The sequence below is a fragment of the Salvelinus fontinalis genome, chromosome 41, assembly GCF_029448725.1.
Source record: "Salvelinus fontinalis isolate EN_2023a chromosome 41, ASM2944872v1, whole genome shotgun sequence".
Taxonomy (NCBI): domain Eukaryota; kingdom Metazoa; phylum Chordata; class Actinopteri; order Salmoniformes; family Salmonidae; genus Salvelinus; species Salvelinus fontinalis.
The window spans coordinates 19,077,653-19,092,470 of record NC_074705.1 but is presented as its reverse complement, the minus strand read 5'-3'; the positions used below and the strand labels follow the sequence as shown (position 1 = coordinate 19,092,470).

General features: G+C 43.1%; 1 protein-coding gene across 4 annotated transcripts in view; it reads left to right on the top strand.

Annotated features, from left to right (window-relative positions):
- Positions 1-14,818, top strand: part of appa (amyloid beta (A4) precursor protein a) — a 43,272-nt gene that overhangs the window by 9,448 nt on the left and 19,006 nt on the right. For all 4 annotated transcript variants that reach the window (XM_055908210.1, XM_055908207.1, XM_055908206.1 and 1 more), the window contains exon 2: positions 14,359-14,526. In XM_055908210.1, coding sequence (XP_055764185.1) covers positions 14,359-14,526 — 168 coding nt within the window. The remainder of the gene's footprint in view (positions 1-14,358; positions 14,527-14,818) is intronic.

The window sequence follows — 14,818 nt, the reverse complement described above, 5'->3', positions numbered from 1 at the left end:
CATAGATCTGGATAACCAGAAGGGAGGGAAAAACTTAACCTGACCTAACCATTCTTCTCACTCTCCTGCTGACTTTTGCAGTTTCTGCCATTACTCCCCTTAACCTCTCTGGGATATGTGGGACGGTAGCGTCCCACCTGGCCAACATCCAGTGAAAAAGCAGAACGCCAAATTCAAATAAATTACTATAAAAATTCAACTTTCATGAAATCACACATTCAATATACCAAATTTAAGCTACACTTGTTGTGAATCCAGCCAACGTGTCAGATTTAAAAAATGCTTTACGGCGAAAGCAAACAATACTATTATGAGGATAGCACCCCAGCTAACAATCACGGACCATCATATTTCAACCCTCCCGGGCGCGACACAAAATGCAGAAATAAAGATATAATTCATGCCTTAACTTTGACCAGCTTCTTCTGTTGACACTCCAATATGTCCCATAAACACCACAAATGGTCCTTTTTGTTCGATTAATTCTGTCGAAATATATCCAAAATGTCCATTTATTTGGCGCGTTTGATCCAGAATAACATCGGTTCCAACTTGCACAACGTGGTATTTTTAATGTAAATAATCTATACAATTGAAGACTGGATGATCTGTGTTCAATACCGGAGGATAACAATGTGTAGCATGCTTTCTGGTCACCTCTAACAAACAGTACACTTCACTGGAGCCTCATTCTGAACATGGCTACTTCTTCATTTCTCAAAGGAAAAACCTCAACCAGTTTCTAAAGACTGTTGACATCCAGTGGAAGCTATAGGAACTGCAGGAAGGTCCCTTTAGAAATCTGGATTCCCATTGAAACCCCATTGAAAAGAGTGACCTCAAAAAAAAAAAAAGTGAATGTTCTGTCCTCTGGGTTTTGCCTGCCAAATAAGTTATGTTATAGTCACAGACATGATTCAAACAGTTTTAGAAACTTCAGTGTTTTCTATCCAATGCTAATAATAATATGCATATATTAGCATCTGGGACTGAGTAGGAGGCAGTTTACTCTGGGCATGCTTTTCATCCAAACGTGAAAATGTTGCCACCTATCCTAGAGAACTTAAGTGGCCGGTAATAGGCTACATGAGGAATCGGCAACCTTTCTCATGTGGAATGCCAGTTTATCTTACAATTTCTACAGATCTGATTGCCAGTTATGGCTTTCATATGCACGTTTGCATGCAACAGATTCATTTAATTTCTAATAACGTCTTCACATCTAAATGAAAATGATACAAACCTAAAAAGTTACTTCTGGCCTCCTGAGTGGTGCAGCGGTTGAAGGAACTGCATCACGACCGGGAGACCCATGAGGGGGCGAACAATTGGCCCAGCATCGTCCGGGTTGGGGGAAGGTTTGGCCGGCCGAGATGTCCCTGTCTCGTCTTGCTCTAGTGACGACGACTGGCGGGTTGATGCTGACACGGTTGCTAATCGTACGATTTTTCCTTCGACACATTGGTGTAGCTGGCACCAATGTGCCAGGGTTAAGCGAGCAGTGTATCAAGAAGCAGTTCGGCTTGGCAGGGTAGTGTTTCGTAGAACGCATGGCTCTCGACCTTCACCTCTCCCATGTCCCATTGCTGCAACTCCCGTACGGACAAGACTGTGACGTCCAATTTGGATATCACGAATTTGGGGGGGTATACTTAAAAAAAAAATTTTTAAAAAAGGATATTAACTTCTATATGTAAAAATAGCTTACATAAAGCGAACAAATTAAAATATTGCAGCCTGCAGGTAGAAAATATCCTGCTCAAAATTAATATCTTATGAATCACATTGGCTCGCATGGCCTGACTGCAACTAACTTGAAACGTATCAACTATTAACTTGGGTCCAGCCCGAAGCTTGACTTGCAACATTGTATAAAATATTCTGGGCTCTGTTTCCCACACCAGTGAGCTCTGGACAGACACAGCTGTAGGCTATTTGGCAAGGGTTAAGGAGCAGAGCTTGACTTGGGCAGGAGCTGAGTACAGACACTTCAAATTTTCACCTGCTATGAGCTCCTATTCCTCTTGTGGAGCTCCTGCATCTACATATAAACAGTAAATATTCCTTTGTGGAGATTGTTGTCCTTCTGGAAGGTTCTCCCATCTCTGCATCACTCCACCAATCAGGCCTTTATGGTGTAGTGGCCAGACGGAAGCCACTCCTCAGTAAAAGGTACATGACAGCCCGCTTGCAATTTGCCAAAAGGCACCTAGACTCTCAGACCATGAGAAACAAGATTCTCTGGCCTGATGAAACCAAGATGGTTTGTCATGAATTCCAAGTGTCATGTCAGGAGGAAACCTAACACCATCCCTACAGTGAAGCACTGTGGGGATGTTTTTCAGCGGCAGATACTGGGAGACTAGTCAGGATCGAGGCAAAGATGAACGGAGCAAAGTACAGAGGTCGTTGATGAAAACCTGCTCAGGACCTCAGACTAGGGTGAAGGTTCACCTTCCAACAGGACAATGACCCTAAGTACACAGCCAAGACAACGCAGGAGTGGCTTTGGGACAAGTCTCTGAATGTTCTTGAATGGCCAAACCAGACCCCGGACTTGAATCTGAACGAATATCTCTGGAGAGACCTGAAAATAGCTGTGCAGCAACGCTCCCCATCCAACCTGACAGCGCTTGAGGATCTGCTGAGAAGAATGGGAGAAACTCCCCAAATACAGGTGTTCCAAGCTTGTAGCGTCATACCCAAGAAGACTCATACCCAAGAAGACTCGAGGCTGTAGTCACTGCCGGAGGTGCTTCAACAAAGTACTGAGTCAAGAGTCTGAATACTTATTTAAAGTGATTTTATAAATTAGCGAAAACCTGTTTTTGCTTTGTCATTATTGGGTAGTGTGTAGATTGAGGGGAAAAAACAATTTGATCAATTTTAGAATAAGGCTGTAACGTATCAAAATGTGAAAGTCCATGGGTCTGAATACTGTTTTAAATTCTTAAACTCAGACTTGGACCACACACCCTCCCCACCGAATAGCAGACAGAGGAAGCAGAATAGGGATTGCTTTGAAATGCTTGCAGTTAGCCACTGATTCTTTCCAAACCACTCATTGTTGAATTTGCAAATTTAATATATAATTTTTTTAATACATTTTTTTACTTTTTGTGTAATGTTTATGTCCATTGGCTGCTGAGCACTGATACGTTTTTATCAATTTCTCTTCATTTGACAGGAATTAAACGTTTTGACAGATTGTCAACGTGATTCATGATGACTGCTTGCTAGCTAAGATTTAGAAACTTTAATTTTGACATGATTAGTCCAATCAAAGCTATGGTAGATATGTGATTTGATGTCATTTTATCTTTGGCCTTGAGCCTTCTTGGATGGCCACTTCTAATGTAAATCAATGGCAGCACCCAAGTGTGTGTGAACTGCTTAGCTAGATTTTGATAAAAATGGAAACAGGATGCACCTGAGCTCAATTTTTAGTCTCATAGCAGAGGGTCTGAATACTTTTTGCAAAAATGTCTAAAAACCTGGGGTATGGGGTATTGTGTGTAGATCGTTACAGCCTTGTTCTAAAATTGGTTAAATATCAATGTGGAAAAGGTCAAGGGGTCTGAATACTTGCACTGTGTGTATATATACATGCAGTACCAGTCAAAAGCCCTCATTCAAGGGTTTTTCTTTATTTTTGTATATGAAATAACACATGTAATCATGTAGCTTTGCACACTCTTGACATTCTCTCAATCAGCTTCACCTGCAATGCTTTTCCAACAGACTTGAAGGAGTTCCCACATATGACCACTTGTTGGCTGCTTTTCCTTGACTCAGCGGTCCAACGCATCCCAAACCATTTCAATTGGGTTGAGGTCGGGTGATTGTGGAGGCCAGGTCATCTGATGCAGCACTACATCACTCCTTCTTGGTCAAATATCCCTTACACAGCCTGGAGGAGTGTTGGGTCATTCTTCTGTTGAAAACAAATGATAGTACAATTAAGCGCAAACCAGACTGGATGGCGTATCGCTGCAGAATGCTGTGGTAGCCATGCTGGTTAAGTGTGTCTTGAATTCTAAATAAATCACAGACAGCAAAGCACCATCACACCACCTCCATGCTTCACTTTGGGAACCACACATGCGGAGATCATCCATTCAACTACTCTGCATCTTACAAAGACTCAGCGGTTAGAACCAGAAATCTCAAATTTGGACTCATCAGACCAAAGGACAAATTTCCATCGGTCTAATATTCATTGCTCGTGTTTATTGGCCCAAACAAGTCTCTTCTTATTATTATTGTTGGTGTCCTTTAGTAGGGGTTTCTTTGCAGCAATTCGACCATGAAGGCCTGATTCCCGCCATCTCCTCTGAACAGTTGATGTTGTGATGTCTGTTACTTGATCTCTGAAGCATTTATTTGGTCTACAATTTCTGAGGCTGGTAACTCTAATGAACTTATCCTCTGCAGCAGAGGTAACGCCGGGTCTTCCTTTCCTGTGGCGGTCCTCATGAGTGCCAGTTTCATCATAGAGCTTGATGGGTTTTGCGACTGCACTGTAATGGACTGTCATTTCTCTTTGCTTATTTGAGCTGTTCTTGCCATAATATGGACTTGGTATTTTACTAAATAAGGATATATTCTGTATACCACCCTTACCTTGTCACAACACACCTGATTGGCTCAAACGCATTAAGAAGGAAAGAAATTCCACAAATTAATTTTTACCAAGGCGCACCTGTTAGTTGAAATGCATTCCAGGTGACTACCTCATGAAGCTGGTTGAGAGAATGCCAAGCATGTGCAAAGGGTGGCAACTTTGAAGAATGTAAAATGTATTTAGATTTGTTTAGCACTTTTTTGGTTACTACATGATTTCCATGTGTTCAAATAGTAAAAATAACAAAACCCTTGAATGAGTAGGTGTCAACTTTTTTGGAGACTTTTTTGTAGGCTGTCATTGTAAATAAGAATTTGTTCTTAACTGACTTGCTAGTTAAAAAAAATGCAGTGCATTCGGAAAGTATTCAGACCCCTGACTATTTCCACATTTTGTTATGTTACTGTCGACTGTCGTCATAGGGACACAGTAGCACATCTCGGCCAGATGGGAAAAGACGTCATGGCCACGGCAACCAGTCTTCCGTTCGGGGTGCAGGGTGTAATTGGAATGTTGGCAGGCAGGGTGTGAGGGAAACGAAGGGCTGACTGCCCTCTAATCACTGTAACACACTCCCACACCCAACCTACCCGAGGATCCGGTCCCAGAGACTAGCACCGATAGCATTACACACACACTCATAAACGCGTGCGCACACACACACACACACACACACAGACAGACACACACTCCAAAGACCAAGCACATGTACCATTTTCCCATAGCGTCCAACCCGTATTCCAAACAGAACAGGGCTCTGTCCTCCAGGTCAGTGGTGGGAAAAGTACTAACTTGAGTAAAAGTAAAGATGCCTTAATAGAAAATGACTAGACTAAAAGTGAAAGTCACCCAGTGAAATACTATTTGAGTAAAAGTGGTGGAAAAGTAAAATTTTCAGACTTGAGTAAAAGTAAATGCTATTCATCAAATTCCTTCTATTGTGCAAACCAGATGGCACAATTTACATTTTTTTCCTTTTGATTTAAGGACAGCCAGGGGCAGACTCCAACATTCAGACACAATTTACATGCGCAATATGTGTTTAGTATCCACCAGATCAGAGGCAGTAGGGATGATAGGTGCCTGAATTGGACCATATTGCTGTTGTGCCTGAGCATTTGAAATGTAACGAGATATTTTGGGTGTCAGGGGAAAATGGGTGTTAAGTACATATTTTCTTTAGGAATGTAGTGGAGTATATTAAAAGTAGTCAAAAATATATATAGTAAAGATACCCAAGAAAACTACTTAAGTAATATTCAAAGTATCTTTATTTGTTTGTAAGTCAGTCGGTCTACGTTTTTATACAAGGCCTCTGGCTATTTCTCTTTCCTCCCCAGTCATTGTTGTGTCTGTCATTCTTCTCAATCTGTTTATGGTCTGTCTCTATACGGCCTGGCTGCATCTAAAATGGCATCCTATTCCCTTTACAGTACACAACTTTTGACCAGAGCACATTTCAAACACAGCCAGGGAGCAAGACGGACCATAGTGTTGTACTAGTAGTGCACTACATGGGGAATAGGGTGCCATTTCAGACGCACTCTGTGTCTCTGGTGGGTAGAGACAGGCAGAGGACACTCTCCAGACTCCCGTGTCTGTACACTCTCCAGACATAATAGCTGATCTCGGGCGACACTCGCTCCGCCAGAGGGTCTCCCTAGGTCTGAAGCTGATCCCAGTGGCAGGCCTGGGACACTCAGATAACACCACCGCAACAGAGCCAGAATTAATGCCGCCCCGGGATTGTGGGACTGGTTCACAGAACTAGGCCTGGGAGGATTAAATCAATGTGTGTGTGTGTGTGATATTATACACTTGTTCTTCAGTGTGTGTATGTACGCCACTGCACGTGCATGCATATGAGGTGCGGGTGTGCTAATAGAATGACAAAGCAGAGGGTGGACCCAGCCGGAAGAATTCTAACCCCTGGTCAAAACCCACGAGATCCCCATGCAAACCAATGGGAAGCACCCTATACCCATTGGTCGAGCTAGAGGAACGGTCAGTGACCCACCAATAATAGCACAATGACACATTCTCACTGGACAATAGGTACCAGGCAAGTTTTCGGTTAAACCAAACGAGTCAATACTGACGCAAAGACTGTGACTCTTGGATACAATATGGAGCAAAGATCATGTGTGATAGAGACCTGGTATGTTTTGTCTGGTTTCAATATAGGTCACTGAACAAGGTCACCCGACTGAAATGAGGCCATGATTCAATTCAAATAACTTTTTGTCCTGTGTAGGGCTGACCCCATTTTTTTTTTTTTTTTTTTTTTTGTCGACTGGTGGATTGTTTGGTTGGTAGGCTGTTGGTTGACCGATCTCTTAGAGTAAAAACAGTATTTATTGCATGTCTTTGACACCTTTCTCAGTGGACTAATCCATTGCAGAGGCCGCGGGGATGGCACAGAGTAGTACATTTACCATTAATTCCCATTTCTAATCTACAGTGTTTGTTTGGTTACCGTAGTTTCTGTTAATGCAATATACTCAGGTCTGCTTCCCTTACACACTACTATAGAAAATAAGCCACGTTGATAGTTTGTCTCTGTGTAAGCATGTCGACAGTACGTTCCTACTAGTATCAGCAACCAGCTGGCTAGGCGCAGTCCAAAGATTATGCGTGGGTATAGGATTGACTGACTTTATTTTCAGAAACGGACACTGTCTGTTTCATGGCCCACTTTCAGGATGAGGCAAATCTTCCCTGTGTTTTCAGGAGGTGGCTGGATCTATTGTAATGCGTGTTCTAGTTTCCATGGCATCACCTTTTTGCTGGTGAAGATGTGTGCAACTGGGATCACTAACCAATGCAATGCACCAGCGCCAAAGGCGTGATTGATGAGAGCAGTCTCCCATGTGCTGTGCTAGTAAGGCTAGTACCAGCAGTACCACGCTTTGGATTAAGGTAGATTTACATTGGGGAGTACTGTCATTTATATGTGAATTAGACTTAGGAGCAGTCTGGTCGAATGCCTTTCTTCCCGATTCTCCCAGAGAATTGCCCGATGTGCTATCACTTTACATTTGGTGTGCCGCGGTTGACCAGGTATAAATTGTTTGTTGGCCGTTTGTGGGGAAAACTCGATGTTGAGAGCCGGGACTGTTATTCCTGTATTTCCCTAAATGAAGTTTAAGTCAGCTGTATTAGCCTTTTTACTGTGTGCTTACGACAACAGTACATAGGTCTGTGTTACCTCCAATATGGTCCTATGTGGGGTAGTTTAAATGCAATATCTAGTTCGGTGGTGCAGTAGTGAGACAACAGTATCCTGTTGTGACAGCAGCAGGAGGGTACCATGGGTAGTATCAGTGTGGATTGGGCACTCTGTGGGATATCTCGGCCAGGCAGCTCAGCGTAATCCCCCACCCAGCTTACTGCCGGCAGGCTGGCCAGCCGATAGATGAGATTGCAATGCTGGCGATGGATGAGAGTGGGCAGAGGCAAGCGATGGAGCAGGTGGCTCAGGGAAAGCCCTGTCTCCTCATGTCCACTACTCCTCTGTTCTATTATTCGCTTTCTCTCTCCCGTCTCTCTCTCTCGTGTTTTGAACCCTGCAACTAGGAGAATCGTTAATCATTACTGTTCTACCTCTACCGACTGGTTTGTGCTCCAGGGTGAAGTTTTCCCAAGGTACATATCTAGGATCTGCTTTCCCTTCCCCAATCCTAACCTTAAACTTTTGGTCAGCTTTGTATTTCCTGCACAAATATCCAGGGTCTAGGGGCAACTTCACCCTACTCCGCAGGTGCTCAAGGTGCTCAACCTTACGTACATTACCTTACTTGAACCTCATACGCACAAAGCCTCATTGTCCATTTATATCCCGCCCTCTTTCGTCTCTCGCTTTGTTGCTGTCTCTCTCGCTCTTTCTAACCTTTCCATTCCAAACAGTCTGATTTACAAGACTGCAGTGGGATTTGGCTGCTCCCCAGGCCAACCCCCCCCCCTCAACTGTTTGCAGAGGGATGGAGAAGAGAGGGGGATGGAGAAGGGAAAGGGGAAGGACATGATTTACAAGGCAAAAACAGATGAGGTGATTTTGAATACTGGAAAAGTGGTTTAGGGAGAGTGTTCACACATCAGAGTAGCGGTTAGGTCTAAAAGCAATATAGGGATTGCCTCTGTTCCAATTTCTTCACATTTAAGACACTTAACATCTAAGTGATAAGTAGAGGGGGGGGGGGGGGGCGCGACATGGAACTGGGTCAAATTTCAAACACATTCTAAACTCCTTTATACATCAGCAGTTGTCACAAAGTGGAATTGGGTCATCGTAGTCTTTCAACAACAATAACCTTTTTCACACTATTGTGTCAACCTGAACTGTGCTCTTTTGGCTCGCTTTCCAGTGAGTACTGACTGGGACCATGGCCAGCCTGCTTTTGTTACGAACTGCTTCTTTCCAGCATGATTTGAGTGGGGCATGGCAAGCTAACTATGCCTATATTCACTTTGGGCTGGAAACGGATATGTTAGGGGGCCAGCTCAGCTCGTTTTCAGTGACTGGACCTAAAATATCCAAACAATATGGTTTGGGTTGGGGATGATAATGTGGGTAAAGGAGCGTCATGTGCTATCTGTCCCGATCTACAGGGTTCTCCAACTCCAATCATTTGGCGTGCAGACTTTTGATCCAGCCCTGCAGTAATGCACATTTATTCAAATATTAAAGTAAAGGTTGTCTCTCCTGGACCGGAATTAGCTGAATCAGGTTTGTCAGTAACTGCAGGGCTGGATCAAAAGTTGGAGAACCCTGTTCTACACCATTGATTTCTTGTAGAGCAGAACTAAGACTCTCTGATCTTGCACACACATCACAAGGGAGGTGTACTTTTCCACTAGTGTAAATATACAGAAGAAAATGACATGACTGACAAGCAGATGTTTCAGCTAACTGCAGATCTACCCGCTGTGCAAAGGCATCAGTTCAACGGCTAGTTTTGATTTACATTTGATTGATATATGTATATATGTGTGTGTGTGTGTATAATATATTAATATATTTAAAAAAAATATATATATATATATATATATATATTTTTTTTTTGCTACTCCTCAATAAAAGAACATCTTAGTTGACTGCCAGCCTATCGGCCAAACAATTGACCCGTTGACTAATTGGGGTCAGTCCTACAGTGTCCAATGACTATATAGAGCAGCAGTCTCTAAGGTGCAAGGTTGAGTACCGGGTGGAAGCCGGCTAGTAACAGTGACTAAAGTTCAGGGTAGAGTACTTGGCGGAAGCCTAAGTGACTGTTTAACTGTCTGATGACCTGGAAATAGAAGCTGTTCTTCAGTCTCTCGGTTGTAGATGATAGCAGGGTGAACAGGCCATGGCTGCAGTAGCTGAGGTCCTGACTCCTTGCTGATCTTCTTGGCCTTCCTGTGAAACTGGGTGCTTTAGATGTCCTGGAGGGCAGGCAGTGTGGCCCCGGGGATGCGTTGGGCTGACCGCACCACCTTCTGGAGAGCCCTGTGGTTGCGGACAGTGCAATTGCTATACCAGGTGGTGATACAGCCTGATCGGATACTCTCAATGGTGCATCTGTAGAAGTTTGTGGTTGAATAGGCACTTGCGCCTTTTTCACCACACTGTCTGTGAATGGATCATTTCAGCTTGTCGGTGACGTGCACGCCAAGGAACTTAAAGCTTTTCACCTTGTCTACTGCAGACCAGTGGTTTTGGATGGGGGTGTGCTCTCTCTGCTGTCCACGATCAGCTCCTTCATTTTGTTGATGTTGAGGGAGAGGGTATTTTCCTGGCACCACTCCCCCAGGGCACTCTCCTCCCTGTAGGCTGTCTTGTCCATTTTGGTAATCAGGCCTGACACTTTTGTCTGCAAACTTGATGATTAAGTTGGAGACGCGCATTGCCATATAGTCATGGGTGAACAGGGGGTACAGGATGGGGGCTGAGCACTCACCCTTGTGGAGGTGTTGTTGCCTACCTTCACCACCTGGGGTCGTGCCTTCTGGAACATGTCAACACAAAGCCGACTCTAGGGTCATGATCATTTTGCACCAAACCGAAGAAAACTGACAAACGCAGAATGACTTCTTGAAGTTGTCCAATAAGAAAAAACGACCCCCCCCCCCCCCCCCCCTCTGCGGGGTCGGTAAACAACTGGATGCATACGGTTTTCAGGGGAAATGGAAATAGTCTGTGACGCGACTTCTGCTTTTGGACATTAACAAGGCGACACTCCATCTTAACTCCTCCTCCACATTTTACTGGATTGGTTGACCAGTGCAGAACAGAGCCTCCCCCCCCCCCCCCCCCCCCAAAAAAAAAATTCTCGTCAGGAATTCACCGCTCAGGCATTTGTTACGCCTGCTACGTTCACTCAGTACAGATACCGGGGTATTTCAAAATACAGACTATGATTTTCATTACTGTTAAAAAATATATATATACTAGGGTTGCATATTTTGGGGGATTTTCAGAGGTGTAAACTTTCCATGGGAATTAATGGAAATATATGCATATTAATACAATTTTTTTAAATGTAGATGTATTTGGCATTGGATATATTTACCATATCATATGGAGACAGAAACATTAACCTTTTACCTTATCATAAGAAGACCATCATTGCAAATGATTAAATCCTTCCAATAGAAATAAAAAATACAATTTAGTTATGACTTGAACTTTATTTAAATGAGTTGACTCTTCACATGGGATGATTTCACTGAACAACAAAAGGGAATATTGAAGGATCCCCAATGATCCATAATATCTCCCCAAAACATTTTTCAACACATCTGTAAAATGATAACCAAAGCTTTAGTTTCTAGACTGTCTTCCTCTCAGGCTTCCATGTCTTCTCCCTGGACCTCCTCACTGTCTAACTCTTGAACATCAAAACTCATATGGTAGCAAAAACTAACTAGCAGAAATTGTTAACAAGGTAGAAATGATTTAAACACACTTTACTGTAGGCTACTATTTACTAGTTAACAAAAAATAACGTATGTCATATAAAATATATTCACCCCACCCAGTATTATAATCAAAACTTACCAGAAAGCATATAGTCCTTGGCTCAGACAGTGTAGTATCAATATCATCTCATTAGTGTGCAAGATCTTGAGAATCAGCTGTACATGTGATAGAGGGCTCAATTTCATTGAATTGGGGATAGTTTAACCAAAATATGTCACCTAGAATTGCCTTGTGTATCCCACAAAAAGGTTCACTGTTATAATCTAACTTTTTTGATGACTTTAAGCAAAATCTGCCAAATTCCAGGGCTTAACTTCCCATGGAAATTTCTGGAATTTCCGGAATTTTACCTGAGTTTCCAACCCTTTGCAACCCTAGTATATACTTTTTTGGGGGGGGGGGGGTGCGCGTTATGTCACTACTTATAACTACAAGTTAAGTATAAATATAATAAATCTAAGATGTCAAATGTTATCCGGGTTTGATAGCTAAGGGGCTCGATGTCAAGATCAAACTTCTTGGTTACAGCAGACATTCAATCCCCTCCTGGAGAGAGATCCCTGTTACCTAAATGGTTTTGTGGGTTGCATTTTTTTTTTATAGTGCCCCTTGTATGCACATTTGGTAATACTGTATACACTGGTATGGTACAGAAACGGTATGACCGGAAATCTAGATACTGTACACATGGACGAATACATTCACACACACACTTCTTTTAACCTGTTTGTGGGTTTTATAACAATCTGGCCTTAAATGGCCGTGTACTGTTATAATCTCCACCCGGCACAGCCAGAAGAGGACTGGCCACCCTTCAGAGTCTGGTTTCTTCCTAGGTTCCTACCTTTCTAGGGAGTTTCTCCTAGCCACTGTGCTTCTACATCTGCATTGCTTGCTGTTTGAGGTTTTCGTCTGGGTTTCTGTACAGCACTTTGACCTCTACGGATGTAAAAAGGGCTTTATAAATACATTTGATTGATAGAAGACACAAACACAAGTGATTTCACCTGTTTTTCCACTGTGTCTGCGTGTGTGTGCATGTGTGTGAGGGATTTACAGATTTGCTTGGCGCTAGGGCATGTGGCCTAACAGGTTGGCTTGAAGGACATGAACTTCTTTAGGCGACACATCCGTCCCTCAGAACTACATTGCAATCTGATCTGTGTGTGTGTGTGTGTACACGTGCATGCCAGAATGTGTGCGTGCACTGAGTGCGCGTACAAATGAATGGGTGTGTGCGCGTGCAAATGAATGTGCGTGTGCATATGAATGTGCGCATGCATATGAATGGGCGTGTGCTCGTGTCTGAATGGGCATGGGCGTGTTTCTGTGAATGTGTGTGTCTGTGAATGTGCGTGCACTGTCTGTGTGTGTGGATAAGGATTACATTGTGCATTAGCTCGGAAAAGAATCAAGTCCATTCACAGTATGTCATCCTCTACTTCACAAACATTTGTTTTACTGCCAAACCACTAACAAGATTATAGAAAAACACAATGCAATCAGTCTCTTTCTCTCCTCTCGCTCTCTCTCTCTTCTCCCTCGTTCCCTAGTGCAATGCTTTCTTTCAGTCTTTTGTTTGTCCCCACCTCCCTTCTTACAGGATTGCCATTATAAAACCTCCTTATGCAGTAGCAATGGACACACATATGCACACACACACACAAACCTACTCGCAGAGATAATGTACACACATCAATAGAGTTACATAATATAATTAGTACCCGCGAATAGGCATTGGATGGACAACAAAGGGGCGCGCACACACGTGAGCCAAGCTAAGCATGCATACCCCTTGGCAGGCTGGCACACTACAGTACATGTTCTTTCTCAGTGCTGCCACCTGTAGGATATTGAGAATATGTGCGTGTGTATGCAGTCCAATGTGCGTGCGTGTGTAAAAGCTTTAGGTTGGGGAGGTTTCATAAGAGACTGCAATGGTGCTATGGGTTTTTCAATCACAATTCAGTAGGAAAGTCTACAGTAGCAATTATTTTCTTTCACCATCAAAGAACGTCAAAGAAAGCCTCTCCTTTTGCCATTGATGGGTGTAGTGTGAATTTACCCCTAGGATGCTGATCTTGGGTCAGTTTTGAATTTCTCCCACATATCTTAAAGGTTAGGCTTGGGGTAGGGGAAGCTGATCCTAGACCTGTACTGAGGGGAACCTCACACCGGAGCCTCATTGATGTAACAAGTCCATGCCTGAAACGCCACCCAAACTGTAATCTGTGCATCTATCCCAAAGGCGCACTATTGAGCCCTGATCAAAAGTAGTTTACGAATTAAGGGGCTATCTCCTCCCTCAGCCCTTTGTCTTTTCCCCACTTACACCTCAAGCCATCTTCCCCCTATTTTTCCGTCTTTGTTCTCCTCTTATTCCTGCCTCTCCCTCTTTTTTTCTTTAATCATTACCCCGTTCTCTCCCTTAAACTGAAAGTGTGTTTCTCCAATCTTCCATTACTCTGTCCTCTCTATTCCCTCCATCCATTCTGACATTTTATGAAAAATGTATTTTTAAACATTCTTCGTATTATATTGTTCTATGTGTCATGTATTGCCAATTCTTTGTGGAGCATGTTTTAGAAACTACTGCCATCTTGAACAAGTCTCCCTGGCAAACAACAATGACAGCAAACTGTATAAATAAAAGCTAAATGAAAGGAACCTTTTTTCGTAAAAATGGATTTCTCACTTCTCGCACATGCCTACCTAATACTACAGAACGAGAGTAAATGAACAATTCTCTTTTTGTCTCTCCCTCCCTCTCAAGGTGCCGACAGATGGTGGGATGGGCCTGCTGGCGGAGCCCCAGGTGGCCATGTTCTGTGGGAAGCTCAACATGCACGTGGATGTCCAGAGCGGCAAATGGGAGTCAGACCCCTCCGGCACCAAGAGCTGTATCGGCACCAAGGAGGGCATCCTGCAGTACTGTCAGGAGGTATGGAGATTGGGGTTGGATATGATACGATACAATACAATAACTTAATATACACTCCCGGTCAAAAGTTTTAGAACACCTACTCATTCAAGTGTTTTCCTTTATATTTGTTTCTTTATTCTACATTGTAGAATAATAGTGAAGACATCAAAACAATGAAATAACACATGGAATCATGTAGTAACCAATTTTTTTTTATATATTTGAGGTTTTTCTCCTTGGTAAAATAGCCCTTACACCTCCTAGAGGTGTGATGGGTCATTTGTCCTGTTGATTAACAAATGATAGTCCC